Genomic DNA, 15,376 nt, shown 5'->3' on the forward strand with positions numbered 1-15,376 from the left:
TTTCACCAAGCCCGAAATCGTTCAACAATTTTAAAAGAAATTTTAAATTTGTTTAAAAATCCATTAATGAAGCTCTTACTAGTCCGTCCATGTCTTCAAAGACACAATATACACTAGAGATAAAATTACAAACAATTAAAAAGTCACTTTGCAAAAATCTCAAGTACATTGTAAATAACCTTTTTTATTCACATCAAACTGCAACTTGTTACTGGATATAAAGGTGGTTGATGGTACATGCTTATAATTCCCTTATTTTTGGATTCAATCGATTGTAAATGTTAACAGCTTGAGAACACTGAAATTCCACTTTTTTTCTCCGATTAAAAAATACCCTAGTATTTATTAACAAAAACGCAGAACTAAAAAAAAAAGGACCCAACAGCCAGATCTTGCCAGCATGTATTCCAAAATTGTCTTTCTTTTCCAATTATGCAATCACTGAAACTGTAATCCTACTGACATTTAAAAAAAAAATTTAGATCACACTTTCCTCAATCCTCCAAAATCCACCACTTTGCAAGAATGCATGGGCACTTTCCTTGTACTTAAAAGGCATCAAGTCCTATGTAAAATACTAGTGCCTGGGCTTCACCTTCCTCAATCCTTCAAAATCTGGTGGATTTTGAAGGGAATTGGGAGGGTAAGGATTAAACACTCAATAACTGCATCAAAAATTATTCATAAATTTGAAGTTGGCTCTTCTCTGTACAAACTCCACTGACTCCTAACTGCAAACATGCAAACAGCAAACTGAAGACTGAAGTGAAGGACGTTCTAGCTTTCTGTCTTTTCTTCATCACCCTGAAATATGAAAAGGAAAATAACAGTTACAATTCTGCACAAAATTTCATGGCACTGCCAGCCACTAAATTCTAATGATCACCTAGTCTTGGCCAAAGACGTCGGTGAATGATAGAGATGGTTGCATTTGCTTGTACAACTGTTTTTTTTTTTTTTACTTTCTCACACTTAAGTTCTTGGGAAATCTGCAGCAATGGGGGCATGGCCATTTTATGTATATTAGACCGTTGGTGTAAATAATAATCTGCGAACAAAACGGCAGCTTCCCATTTGATACCGGTAGTCACGTACTCGTGCGGGGGTATCACTGCGTTGCATATCTAATTAGCAATGCTTGATCACCACACGTAGTGAAGTTACCATTCTTGAATTCTTCTGACCAAAGGCTGAAAGAACTTTTAGAGTTGGCTGAAAAATCATACACCTGCATTTCAATAAGACAAGACGAAAGATTAAATTCTCACCGGATAAATTGGCAGCTTTGAATGCACCACTCTTCCTGGGATAGGCTGAGATAAAAAAAAAATATTGAAAATTACTACGACAATAAGAATAAAAACACTGACTACCATTAGTCTTGTACAAGTTCTATGCATGATATTTTCTTTAGCACAAATTGACCACTGTTATTGTCAAATGGCTAAGAAACTTACATAACTGGTTTTACGCCTCACTTCAATTTTACTTTGTTGAGTAACTAACTGCATTAACCCTAGCCCCCTTGAGTGATTTGCCAGGAACCTTCCTCACTCCTGCGAATTCCAACACCACATGGTTAACTCTACACCCAAAATGTTGGACTCTGATTATTGGTGTTATGCCTGACACCATGTAAAGCATAATCAGTTTACCAGGGCAGTGCTCACTCTAACAGATTCCAACAAACCCTGGTGTTGGAGTTTGACTGGATGGGGATAGTTAGGGTTAATTAACTTTAATATGGACAAAGTTTGAAAATTATTAAATAATTCAAATATGTGTAGCTGATAACGGCCATATTGCTGAATCATTTAATCAGTTCCCCAAAAGTGTTGATGGCAAAACAGACGTAGGCTATAGCATACCAGAAAGAACAAAATTGCATACATGTACCCCTACAGAGCACTTTGGGGGAATGGCTTGGTTGTTAGGGTTTTGTAACTCATGTTCAGAGGGTCAGGGGTTTGAATCCCTGCTGCTGGCCAAGTGCTGTGTCCTTGGGCAAGCCACTTCATCCCAACTTGCCTCTCTCCACCCAGGAGTATAAATGGGTACTGGCATTAGACTGCGATGGACTGGTATTCCATCCAGGGGGAACAGATATATTCTCAGTTGTGTCATGCAACAGAAACTGCAGCTGAATGCCGGCCTGGTGAGCCATACAGAGCCATGCTTGGAACAGACTTTACTTCTTACTTTATAACTGTTTTCTGTATTTTGCCAACTTACAGCAACGTGGTACTTGACAATATAATGCACAACCCACATTGGTAGCACTATGACGGTGAAGAACCGTTTCATCGTGAAGATCCCATGAAAGAGCCTGTAACCCTGTTGAGAAGAGTGAAAATAACAAGCATGCAATTTTAAATCTAGTTTACTCTGCACTGTATCACAGAAACTATTTCATTAGGCCATTCAACATTGACAATTTTAGGTTTTCATCACCTCCTCTGCCTCGATTCTCACTCCCGCCCCGATTTCTTTTATATTTTATATTTTTTTTCTGAAAGGGTTTTTCCCTCCAAAATTAGAACTTAGGTTTAAGTTAAAATAAACAACAAACAAACAAACAAAAACATTTGGACTGAAAAACAAAACAAATGAAATTCCCTCAGAAAATATTAGGAAATTTTTACGAATCCTCATACTAATTACTATAGCCTTTGTATACAATCACATAATGATATACATGTGGAACAGATATAATGTAATATGCATTTTCGAAGTATTTTCTATTTAACAAAAAGATAGTGGATATTTTGCCGGAGGTAATGACGGCAAACTAACGATTACTAAAGGTTTGCCGGCGGCAATCCATATCAACAGAGGGCGTTGTACTCTTTAAAATAGGGCTGAATTATAAGATGTATTAAATTCCCATCAAAAGTTGTGTAGCACATTTGGTGTAATGGTTAAACAAAGGCTCTAGTAAGCGGGATGACTCGCGTTCGATTCCGACCGCACCACATTTTTAAGTTTTTTTTTTCTCATCCCCAAATAAATAAGAATATTCTTCTTTTATTATTTTAACATGTCTCAAACATTTTATTGCAGAGTATTACATTTTCTTTTTCAGATTTGTGGCTCTGGAGGATTTTTTTTAAAAGGGAAATAAAGTCCGAAATTATAAAATGGTCTGAATCCCATCTTGTGAATACAAGGTCACAACGATAATATTGGCATGGAGCCAGACTAAAATTTGTCACCGGAAAATGTGTTAAGTACAAAAAAACAGTAACTGCGCATGTTCAGTGCATATCCGGCAAACTAACGTTTACTAAAGGTTTGCCGTCTCCGGCAAAATATACACTGCCTAACAAAAATGTAAACCTGGAAATGTTTCTCTGTCCTCCTGAATCCTACTAGTAGATTCATGTCTTTTCAACTTGTTTGCAATGACTGACCTTCATTGAGATGATATATACAGAAAAAAAAGTGGCGCCAGGACGCTTAAATTGTTACTAAAAACAATCAATAAAGTGGAAATTATTTTAGTTTTTACCGTGGCTTCATTGACCGGCCAGAGCAGATTCCAAAACGGTTGCCGTATCGCCCTCCATAACCGGTTCGTTTTGTGCGGCTCCGCAATCGGCTCGTACGACTCCAAAACCTGGTCAGCTAAGAAGGTCCTCCGTCGCAGCCTCTCCTCAGTGATCCAGTTCTTCAAGACGTGGTCATTCTTGGCCCAGCCTGGGACTTCTGGCTTGGCACCGGCGGGCGGACGAAGATCGTTTCTGGACTTCGCGAGAGGTGGACAAGCCGCCATCTTGCTCGACTTGTTTCGTTGTTGCGAAGGCTATGCCGCGCGAGGGCGCTATAACCTTTTTCATCTTATCATTTTTCAGTTGCAGCCGCGGCCGCGTGCATTATTTTGGAACTTATTTTAGTTAGGCCTACATTGAATTTCTGCGAATCTTTAAAATTTGACATTTAATCATACTGACTTTGATGTTTTACCGGTTCTTACCCTTATCTTATTGTAACGTTCTGTTATTATGGCGAAGCGACACACTTGTACTTCAGGTCCTAGGAGGCGGATCAGTCTAGCTTTCAGGAATATTGCAATTGTGCTTAAAAAAGATAATCCTTTGAAAATCAAGAAAACAAATGAAATGTAAAAAAATTATAAAATTTCCTTTAACCCTAAAGGGGCTGGGGGCGGAATCCGCCCCTTAACTTTTTCTGCGATAGCTTAAAAAAAAACACCTTTTTTTCGCGATCCGAGTTCTTCTGACTTTTAAGCCTCGAGCCTTGCGCATCTTTTAGTACCAAAAACATAAAAAAATAGGACAGCGGGTTGCCGCGCAGTTAAAAGCTGAATTTTCCCATATACATGTACATGTACGTAGTGTACACAGAGCAGAATTACCACTCGTGCATATGAATAATTAATTAGCCATAATTCCAAAACCCTTTGACCTATAGTTCATGACATTTCTTGGTTATGTTTACCGAGTTTCAAAATTGTTCGTCACTCGATGGCCGAGATCTTAGGGGAGGGGGCGGAATCCCCCCCCCCCCCCCCCCCCCCCCGCTGAGAGATGATCAAAATAGCCCGGCCCTTTTAGGGTTGAAATAAATAGTTATTTGTTTTTAATTGGCGCGTGTCTAGCCTAACTGCCATGCCTATAAATTATTTCGTTACTGTGTAGTCGTACACGTCAGGGATTGGGTTTTTTTTCTTCAAAACGGTCTGTCAAATCTAGCCGAAAATCGGCTAAAACATCACCCTGTACGGTACCAATTGTACAACATTTGTACGTCTGCTCATTTTGTTAACACCAGACTCCTCCGTCAAATCAAATTGGCTAGATTGACGAGATGACGTCACATACGTACTTCTGACCAATGAGAGACAGCAGGCCATGCGAGCTACGCGTGCCACGTCACGAATACTTCTGGGAATTTTCTCCCGTCTTTAAAAAAATATAAGTCATTTTCCCTCCATTGAAGCTACTCTATCTGGAAATGAAGACTCTTCCTTCATATTTGTTTTTTTTTTAATTGAACATTTTCCACTCACGATAGAAATCATGGAGAAAATTAGCATGTGGAGAAATACACACTGAGTACTTCGACCAAGGCAGCACAAAGACCCCAGTACGGAGCAACAACCAGCGATACAAAAATAACACTTTTCACCTCCATATCATGACCCCGCGCCATGGAAAATTACCGAGAACGGGGTCAACGGACATTTGGGGTCAACGGACACTTTATAGGGCGCGGCATCATTTCTCATGTTCATTCAACGAGAACGGGGTTTCGAATACGCCCTGCCTGGGACTGGGCCATGGGAGACAGCTCACAATGTCTTCCCACTATTTTTGGTTAGTCACCAAAAATTTACCTCAAATTCACAGCAAACCTTGAGACTTTAACCTCCTAGTCTGCCGTCCAGCTTCAAGCCCCCAACGTGGAAACTTGTACATCATACCCTGGAGTCGTCACTGTCGTCATGGGCGGGAGAAAAGCTTCAAATTTTGACGCTTGGAGTATTGCAATTCAACCAGAAAACCGGCCTCATGTACGCGGGGTCACTAGCTGCAGCATTTCGACGCAGACATGTTGCGTCGTCGTCACCCGTCTTGTATGAAAAACTGACTTGAACTTTGCTGTAGGCCTACAGAACTTTTGTTTTACAGAACTGAACTGGACTTCGCAACTGCATTCCTTTGAATTCCTATTTTGTGCTGAACTGAACTGAATGGACACATGGAATTTTTGTGAACTTATAATTTTGTCGAATGATCTGAATAACGTTTTTGGAAAATACTGAAGTCAAGCTTTTGGAGTTCGTCGGGGTAAGTCCAACTTTAAATATGGAAATATCGAGGTGAGTGAAAATTGATCTTCTCCTCCGGTCACACAGAACCAAAAGAGGAAAAAGCATCTCAATATTCTGCATTTTGAGCAATATGGCACCTAATATTTTTGCCTGCATTTTAAACCTCATTATTTTGTACTTCGAAGTAAAGTGGAGCATTAAAATTCCTCTCTTTGACTTTGGTCCTTAAATCGCATTTATTGAATTTTGCATTTTGTGAACATGGGGTTGTATTTTGCATTGTTGAATATTGTGCGAACAAATTCTGCAATTCTTCGCTTTAACTCGGTACCTCATTTTTAATATATCGAGATATTAGAATACGTACGATACACGGTACATGTGTGTTTGTTGCCAACAAAATGGCGTCCTTTTGAGTCTCCTTTACATTGAGTTTGTCTTTTGCATTGCTGAAATTTTACGTTGAAATACCATTCCTGTAGGCGAAAGCCCTTTTGATTTAGAGTAATTTGCATGTGAATACCTGCCAATTTATACACGCACATGTCTTTTGGTGCATTGCGCATTTCACGCATTGCTTCAAAAGCGAAGTCGAGAGCGAGCACGTGAGCCGCTCGTGGCCGGCGCAGCGTGGGCGTGTTCATACATTCCGATGATTCTTATTGGTCGAAAGTTGAAAAGCCGCGCGCACAATACGCGGCCAGGTGCACCGTCTTTGCTACACTTTCAAAGCCATTCCAGCAAGGCAGGGGCTTTTAGGGATTTACTCAAAAGTTCGAGCAAACATGTTTGGAATTTTGTTAAGAGTGGAGGGTTCCTTGGAATTCGGTTTGCCTTTTGTTATAATTGTATAAGTTTTATTGGTTTAAAACTTACCAGAACAAAGAGTTTCAAGCTTTTATTTAATTATTTTAAAGATGAAATGAAAAGCCTGAACACCATGAATTCGAGGAGTTAACGACGGAGCCAACATATTTCATCATAACTTCAAATTATTTAATGCAAGCACACTATTTAGAGTATTATAGGGCGGCATTCCAATGGACCAAAATCAAATTTATGGACAATGTATCTACGGATCTCAAATGTGTATAAATTGCTCAAAATAATGCAACTTTACACCATTATCTTTAGGGTAACTTGTATAAGTTCAAGAGAACAGCCGAAGAAAAAATATTGAGAGCTGAATTATTTTGATTATGATTGTATAAATTTAGATTTTAAAAGACAGCCGACGGAATTATTTGAAGCTCATACGAATTGGAGAAGACCTGCTGTTGAGATCGAGATCAGCGAAAATCGACGTTTGGAAGAAGGCAAATAAGGCAAATTTATGATTGTATAAATGAACGATTACGATTCAGGTTAAGGCGTAAGGTGGGGTGGGTGGGGGTATAGGCACATGGCGCGCGTAGGCAGCCGAGCACACCAGCAGCAGCGTAAAGGAGCTCGACCTGGCCATGGTGTAAAAATAACTTATAAAAATCTGTTAACAAAATAATTACAAAGATACAAAATTACCTTTTCGAGGCACAGTAAAAATCTCGGGCAAATCGTAACTTGATTTTTTAAAATAATTGACGATATAGTCAATTTAAAATCTGTATCGAGGTAGTGCATTCTAGTTGAAAAAACAACAACAATGAAATTAATGTCAGAACATTTATTTTTAATATCTTGTTGATTTTTAAATAAGTAGACACACGTTACTGAGCTCTAAGGTTAGATGGGTTGATGAGCGTCCGTCATTTATAAAATAGGACATCTTTTGGGTGGTTTTCGCGATGTTATAATTGTAGGTATTATCGTCTTCCCGAGAAAGTGTTCACGGGTTGGTGATATCTTATAGGTGAGATGCCGTCTTCCCGAGAACAAATATTTCCCGGGTTGATGATATCTTGTAAATAAGACATCGTCTTCCTGAGATAATGTGTCATCACGGGTTGGTGATATCTTGCTTGTATAGGGTGAGATGTTGTCTTCTCGAGAACAAATTTCTCTGGTCGATGATATCTTGTAGGTGAAATATCCTCTTCCCAAGAAAGAAAACATTTCTCGAGTTGAAGATATCGTTTTGGTCAGATGTCATCTTCTCGAGAAAAAGTATGTCTCGGGTGGATGATGTCTTGTAGGTTAGATGTCGTCTTTCCGAGATAATATTTCATCTCGGATTGGTGATATCTTTTAGGTGAGATGTTGTCTTCTCAAGGAAAAAAAATATTTCTCGGGTTGACTATATCTTTTGGGTGAGATGTTATCTTCTCGAGAAAGTAAAGTATTTCTCGGGTCGATGATATCTTGTAGGATATCGTCATCCAGAGATGATTATTCACTGGTTAATGATATCTTGATATTTATATTTCCTGATACCAAATCAGTTAATTATTTCATTACAAACGGATCATAGATGTCTACCTTCCGTGATAAAAAAAAACTAATTGATTTTATCAACTCATACCTACTACGGAGCTCTTTAAAATATAATTATTACAAAAAAAATAAAAAAATAAGTATCTTATACTGAATTAAAATCTGAAAACAGTTTTTCTAATAACACATAAAAAATGGAAAACAATATGAAAACGTATATCAGTATCAAAAGTTTTAAATCTTAAGTTCAGAAAAAGTCAATTTTTAACGAAAAAGATTAAGACAAAGCTATGTAGTCAAATAAAATATAAAAATGAAAGTGTATCAAGAGCAGGTGGTAATAAAATAATAATAATAATAATAATAATAAATAAAGTTTAGGGAGCTTTAGCGTACCGCAAACAGCGAGGCAGTAGCAGCTTGCAAGACAATTAGGAACTTTGGGAATCGGGGAGGGAAGGAAAGTTATTAATTTTTACCAACGTTATCCTGACAATGACATTGGCATTAATAACGCCAGTTGAAGTATGAAAAAGTTAAGTTTCACCGTTTTGGATTTATTTGAATAATACAAACAGAAGAATCAGCGATGAAGACGAACCTTCGAATATGCTATCATATATCAACAGAAATAGATGTCAAATCAATGGCATTGCCTTGAGCTTTGCCGCATCACAACCATACTAAGTTTGCTGATTATTTTTGTATAAAGACAAAGGAATTACCTTGAAGAATTAATGGTGTAAAGATGTTCATTATGTATTCCTTTAAAACTTTTGCGAAATAATCCTGTAAAGTGTCATGTTGGATAATGTCCATTGGAATGCCGTTAAAGTATATGATTGAGAAAGACAACACTCTTGATGAGTGCTACATTTGAGGAGGACGACACCCTTGATGGGTGATTAATACGACACCCTTGATGGGTGCTATATGATTAACACGACACTTGATGAGTGCTACTATTAAAAATAACCTGACCCTTGATGAGTGCTACTATTGAGAAATACGACACACTTAATGCTACTATTGAGAAGGACGACACCCTTGATGGGTGCTATACAACTGTATTGATTAACACGACCCCCCCTTGATGGGTGCTACTATTGATTAACACGACCCCTTGATGGGTGCTAGTACTATTGAAGATAACCTCACCCTTGATGGGTGCTACTATTGAGGAGGACGACACCCTTGATGGGTGCTACTATGGAGAAGAACGACACCCTTGATGGGTGCTACTATTGAGAAAAACCACACCCTTGATGGGTGCTACTGTTACTACTTTATTGATTAACACGACACCCTTGATGCTATAAATTATTATATGCTGCTATTGAGAAAGACAACGCCCTTGATGGGTGATAATATCAAGAAAGACCTCACCCTTGATGGGTGCTTCTATTGAGAAAGACGACGACACTCTTGATGGGTGCTACTAGTACTATTGAGAAACACGACACCCTTGATGGGTGCTACATCGCCAACACATTTATTCAATAATGTATACAGTTGTAAAACCAGCAAGAGATTATGTTTTGTAAAGAAGACAAAGATAGTTAATGATAATAATTATATTTTTCCAAGGAACCTCTCCGCACGATTCTTAATTAAGACACAATCTTACCAAGCACCAGATGGGAAAGGAATGAAAATCCCGCCGCTTGGATACGCAAAATAAATTGCAGATAATTTGTTTCTAAATGCCAACGTTTTGGGGTGTCAGTAATGTACGATTCTGAAAATAATTGTATATTCGAAATGAACACTAGCGCGCTCTCGGTTCGATTGAAAATGAATTTCAAAAAGAAAAATTAAAATGCAAAAATTCTCAAACGGAACCTTGAAATCGAAAAGAAAAAAAAACTGATTCAGTGTCAATCGTTTTGTTCGATAAGATGATGGATATCGATCTGCGGGTATATGTTGGCAAATGTATCGTTCGTTAACGATTACGAGTTCGTGTTAAGTTCGAGTGCGAACTAACCTAGTATCAAGCATTAAATTTTGTCAATCATTTGTCCCATATGATTGTGTATAGGAAGAAATTAAGATATGGACCTGCGGGCGGTATATATTAAAACAAAACAACATATGTATCGTTCGTTCAGGATTACGAGTTCGTGTTGAGTTTGAGCGCTAACAAAGTTAATGTCAATCATTAATTTTTGTCAATTATTTGTCAATCTTTCGTCCGATTTGTATAAAGGAGAAAAAGACGGTATATATCAACCTACAGGTATGGATTAAAACAGCACATGTATCGTTCGTTCACGAGAACGAGTTCGTGTTGAGTTCGAGTGCGAACAAAGTTAGTGTCAATCATTAAATTTCGTCGACCATTTGTCTGATATGTGTATAGGACGAAAATAAGACATGGACCTGCGGGCGGTATGGATTTAAACAATGTATCGTTCGTTCACGATTACGAGTTCGTGTTGAGTTTGATGAGCGCTAAGAAAGTTAATGTCAATCATTACATTTTGTCAATTATTTGTCAATCTTTTGTCCGATTTGTATAGAGGAGAAAAAAAGACGGTGTATATCAACCTACAGGTATGGATTAAAACGGCACATGTATCGTTCGTTCACGATTACGAGTTCGTATTGAGTTCGAGTGCGAACAAAGTTAGTGTCAATCATTAATGTTATCAATCATTTGTCAATATTTTGTCGATTTATAGGAAGAAAATAAAACGATGGATATCGACCTGCGGGTATGGATTGAAATAACAAATGTATCGTTCGTTAACGTTCGCTTATTAGTACGAGTTCGCGTTTGAGTTCGAGTGCGAAAAAAATCCGTGTTCGAGCTCGAGTGCTAACAAAGTCAAACGGGTACAAGTAACGTTAACAAACGAAAAATGTGTACGAGTACTTAAATAAATGCGGAAGAATTTTGATGCGAAATTAATATGATTGGGCCATGTGTAGTAATATTTTAAATTGATATCCGTTCGATTAAAAATGACTTTCAAGAAGATGACATATATAAATTAAAAGGTATTATCGTCGATGGTAGTAATTAAATGAGTACATAAATGTACTCAAAACTGCTAAACCACGTAGCACCTGCTATCTAGGAAGGATTTTTATGTGGGGCCATGTGTAGTAAATCGTTCTGCTTCTCTTCCATTTTGCAACATCTGCACTTTTTTGTTTAATCTTGCACAATAATGTCCCCCGTGCTTGACATTTAAGGACTGATTGTGAGATGTATAGGGTCATGTTTGTACGTATAATTTTTCCGTTTGTAACAATTCGTGTTAAAAGTTTAGGGCCATGTGTAGGCCTACGAATCAAACTTTTTAAATGTTCTACATTGATTCTCATTGTGAAAAAAATCCTAGGGCCATGTGTACAAAACTTTCATCGCCGTTTTGTAGAGATTTCTGCCAAACCCAATTTTTGTTGCGTTATCTTCTGTATGACAGATTATGTACATGATTCCAGGGCCATTATAGGGACATGTGTTAAGTATCAATAGCTATTTTCAAGCTTAAAAACTCTAATGTTGGATCTAAGTTTTCTTGTATACTCTATGTATTCAGTTCTTCACCTGTTGTAACTTCACCATGGTTCATGGAGTGAAATACTCTGTAGGGCCATGTTTAAAAATCTACTTCATTTTGTCTGTTTGACAAACTTTTTTTTTGAGATCTATTGTTTGACAAACATGCTCTACATGTATAGGGCCATGTGCAGCTCTTACACATTCCGTTAAAAACATGTAACGGTCGTGAAACGTAATTAGAATGATGGTTTCAACGATTCCACGATTATTTTGCGACATGAAATAGTCTCTGATCCTTGTCGAAATGTGTCTTATGACATATATTATTGTTTGTGATTTGTTCTTCCGTAATATACGATTCACCATGTTCGATAATTGCCTTTTGTGCTATAGGGCCATTGTGTCAATTTTGTTTATTGTAAATCAGGTGTAATGACACCTGTTACGTCGGATACACCATGTAATCGCTCTGTCAAGTGTATTGCCTGATTTTACAGGGTGAAATAATAAGCATCAATTAATTTTTTAAACAACCACAACACCAGTGGAGGTTTTGATCGATGGTACTCTCGATTCTGATATGTCCGATCACATCTGGTCGACAATGTGAATGTTGTTTCCCTTCTGGAATTATCATATTTGCGACCAGTACGCCAGATTATGTATTTAGAATAAAGATATCTTTTTTTTCTCAACGGTTGTATCCATTATAGTGCTCTACATGTATAGGGTCATGTGCAGATCATACAGATTCTATGAAACATGTAACGGTCGCGAAACGCAATCAGAATGATGGTTTCAACGATTCCACGATTATTTTGCGACATGAAATAGTCTCTGATCCTTGTCGAAATGTGTCTTATGGACATATCTAATTGTTTGTGATTTGTTCTTCCATAATATCTGATTCACCATGTTAGATAATTGCCTTTCGTGCTAGGGCCATTGTGTAAATTTGGTTTATTGTAAATCAGGCGTATTGACACCTGTTACTGTCGGATACACCATGTAAATCGCCCTGTAAAGCGTATAGCTTGAATTTACAGGGTGAAATAATGTGCATCAATTGATTTTTTTAACAACCACAACACCAGTTGCAGTGGAGGTTTTGATCGATGGTACTTTTAATGCTGATAAGTCCGACCACAGCTGGTCGGCAATGTGAATGCTGTTTCCCTTTGAACCGATGCGCGTTGCTTTGTCCGTACTGGAAGTTTCATCTTCGCGATCAGTAGGCCAAATGATCTATTTAGAGTAAACTAAGCTTACTTTAATTTCTCAACGGTTGAATCCATTACAGTGGTCAGGTAAGGGCCACTAATTGGATTATCTTCACCGTGCGTATGTAAGATACTTTTCACCCAGTTATAGGCCTAAAGTAAATTTTCCTTATATGATTGTATCAAGTTTATAGTGGTCAGGTAAGGACCATTAATATACGTTTTCTTTCTCTTTATACCACAGCACCGGTCACAAATTTGATTGGGAAACCACTGTCATTGTAGTAACCTACACTAGCTCCGCTAGGAAGACTTCTTTTTTTATTTTCAGCAACTTGCAATTAGATTAGGAGGACCGGTAAGCCGAGTCGAGTGCTCATGTCAGGAGCTGATGACACGGAGGAACCGGAAGCAGGGAGGAGGAACGTCGGATGCAGGATGACCCTGCTTGCCGGGCATCCCATTACTGATTTCCCAGGTAAAAATATTAATGTTTTTTTCCTTTTCGAAAAATGTCTTAGGATGTTTCGAGTTGTTCTTCTTGTTGTGTCTGCGATTAATGATACCTTCTTTATTTACAATACGATACATCTAGGGGAAAATAAATTTAATGTAAAATCGTAATCACTTTACAGCTTCAGAAGTCCACAAATAAAAAAAGAAGAGCAACATGCGCATTATTGTCCCACACACATTTTCTTACATGTGTTCCTTTGAATCTTCTGGTAGAGATGACGGTCTGCAAGATGAGATGTCACTCTGGACGAAGAAGGAACCGGAAGCAGGGAGGAGGACCGACGGAAGGACTAAAGACCCTGCTTGCAGAGCAATTCTTCACCAATTCATAAGGTAATTTATAAATTAATTAATTTATTTGGTATATATATAGCAAATTTTTGTAAGACATTTTTTGTGAACAAAAATGTAATAATATCAAATGTATTTCTTTTAGCTTTGCAGATTCCTCTTGCTTCGTTTGAGCAGCAGAGACGAAGAACATAACGGAGTGCAGTTGTTCACAGGGCAGGAAAAAGAATTTTTTAACACTCGACTGAGTTTTACAATAGCCAGCTTCTGAAAGTTCCCATAAGTTTCTCTTAAAAAGTCGTCACATTGGACTAATCCGAGGGATGTATACACAACACCATCCCATTTCAAAATCCCTCCGAAATTCTGGTGGATCAATATAAAAAGCTGCAAATGTCAGTTATTTAACAATTGGTTTAAGTCGTACCTAAGTATATAGCACTAGCGCATAGCAAGCTAAACATTGTGCCGGACATACGGCGGGCGCGCCTTCAATCTGCGTGTCCGTCATGCCTCCGGAAACAACCGAGACTCTTTCGGACAAACTCGGCCGCACTCGGATTTCGTTGCGCGTAAACTAGTAAAGGGTTTCGTTTCCCCTTCTCCTATTACCCTTCCCCCTTTTTTTGTTTAGTTTGTCTTAGTTTTTAGTTGATTGTGTTTCAGTCAAATAAAATAAAACGAGTACGAGTGTGCTGTTTTTATATATGTACATGTTTAAAATGTATAAAAAAGAAAACGATGTCAATGTGTTGTCCCCTTTTCTAAACACAGACTCCAAAACTGTGTTCGGTAAAGGGTTTGTTTTTCCACTTTTTTTGGCAGTTTATAAAATAGCAAAACGGTAAAGGGTTTGCTTTTCTTTTTTTCTTTTGTAAAAATTCAAAAACTCTAATTGGTGAGGGATTTGTATTTTCTTTTTTTGGGTTTTTTTTACAGATTTAAGAACACAAAATGGAAAAGGGTTTTCTTTTCTTTTAAAAAATTCCAAAGCGATAACTGGTAAAGGATTTTTGTGCCTTTTTTGCTTTTACAAATTTAAAAACGGCACTTGGTAAGGGGTTTGCTTTTTCATTTTCTTTTCAAAAAATCAAAACAAAAATTGGTCAAGGCATTGCTATTTCTTTTTTCTATTAAAAAAAATTGCGCGTAAAGGATTTGCTCTTTTTCTTTTTTTTCTGTTTACAGATTTTAAACTCAAGAGAGTCCATTTGAAACAAATCCTTCGATTAAAAGTAGTTGATATATTAAGATTAAAATAATAGGAAAGATGACTGTCAGTAAAACTTGGACAGGACAGGAAAATACGGAAATTAATCAAACATTGTTGATAAAATGGCAGTAAACTCGATTGATGTACAACGCCTGGGTGAGGTATATCCTGATGACGCTGTAGACCTGTTTGTTCACACACAAGCTAAAGTAGCCATCATTAATAATTTGTTGATAGTTTACTCTGGCTAACAAGCATGTAAAACCTACGTGGGTGGTTACTCTTTTTTTTTTTTAACTCAGCCGCATTTGTCAGGCCCTCGACTATTAAATAGGGCAATTTTGCAGAACGAATCTTGTCATTTATAAAATAAAAAGAAAATAGATATAGAGCCGTTAATATTAACGTGTGTGAAAACGCCAGCTGGCAAGCAGCGAGAACATGTGTACTTGTTATTT

General features: G+C 37.7%; 1 protein-coding gene and 1 long non-coding RNA gene across 2 annotated transcripts; one reads left to right on the forward strand and one right to left on the reverse strand.

The window, feature by feature from the left end:
- Positions 1 to 159: 159 nt before the first annotated feature.
- LOC119737649 (NADH dehydrogenase [ubiquinone] 1 beta subcomplex subunit 6-like) lies at positions 160 to 3,816 on the reverse strand. Its single transcript, XM_038212137.1, has 4 exons — positions 3,509 to 3,816; positions 2,233 to 2,334; positions 1,269 to 1,313; positions 160 to 804 (listed from the first exon to the last, which is right to left on the reverse strand). The coding sequence occupies exons 1-4, from the start codon at positions 3,770 to 3,772 to the stop codon at positions 778 to 780; spliced, it is 438 nt and encodes a 145-aa protein (XP_038068065.1). The 5' UTR covers positions 3,773 to 3,816; the 3' UTR covers positions 160 to 777.
- A 7,801-nt stretch (positions 3,817 to 11,617) lies between these two features.
- On the forward strand, positions 11,618 to 14,378 carry LOC119736874. The gene is made up of 3 exons (XR_005272317.1): positions 11,618 to 13,376; positions 13,628 to 13,747; positions 13,851 to 14,378. It is a non-coding gene; the product is annotated as an uncharacterized LOC119736874 (long non-coding RNA).
- Positions 14,379 to 15,376: the final 998 nt, after the last annotated feature.

The sequence above is a fragment of the Patiria miniata genome, unplaced genomic scaffold (assembly GCF_015706575.1).
Source record: "Patiria miniata isolate m_02_andy unplaced genomic scaffold, ASM1570657v1 HiC_scaffold_3, whole genome shotgun sequence".
NCBI classification, from domain to species: Eukaryota; Metazoa; Echinodermata; class Asteroidea; order Valvatida; family Asterinidae; genus Patiria; species Patiria miniata.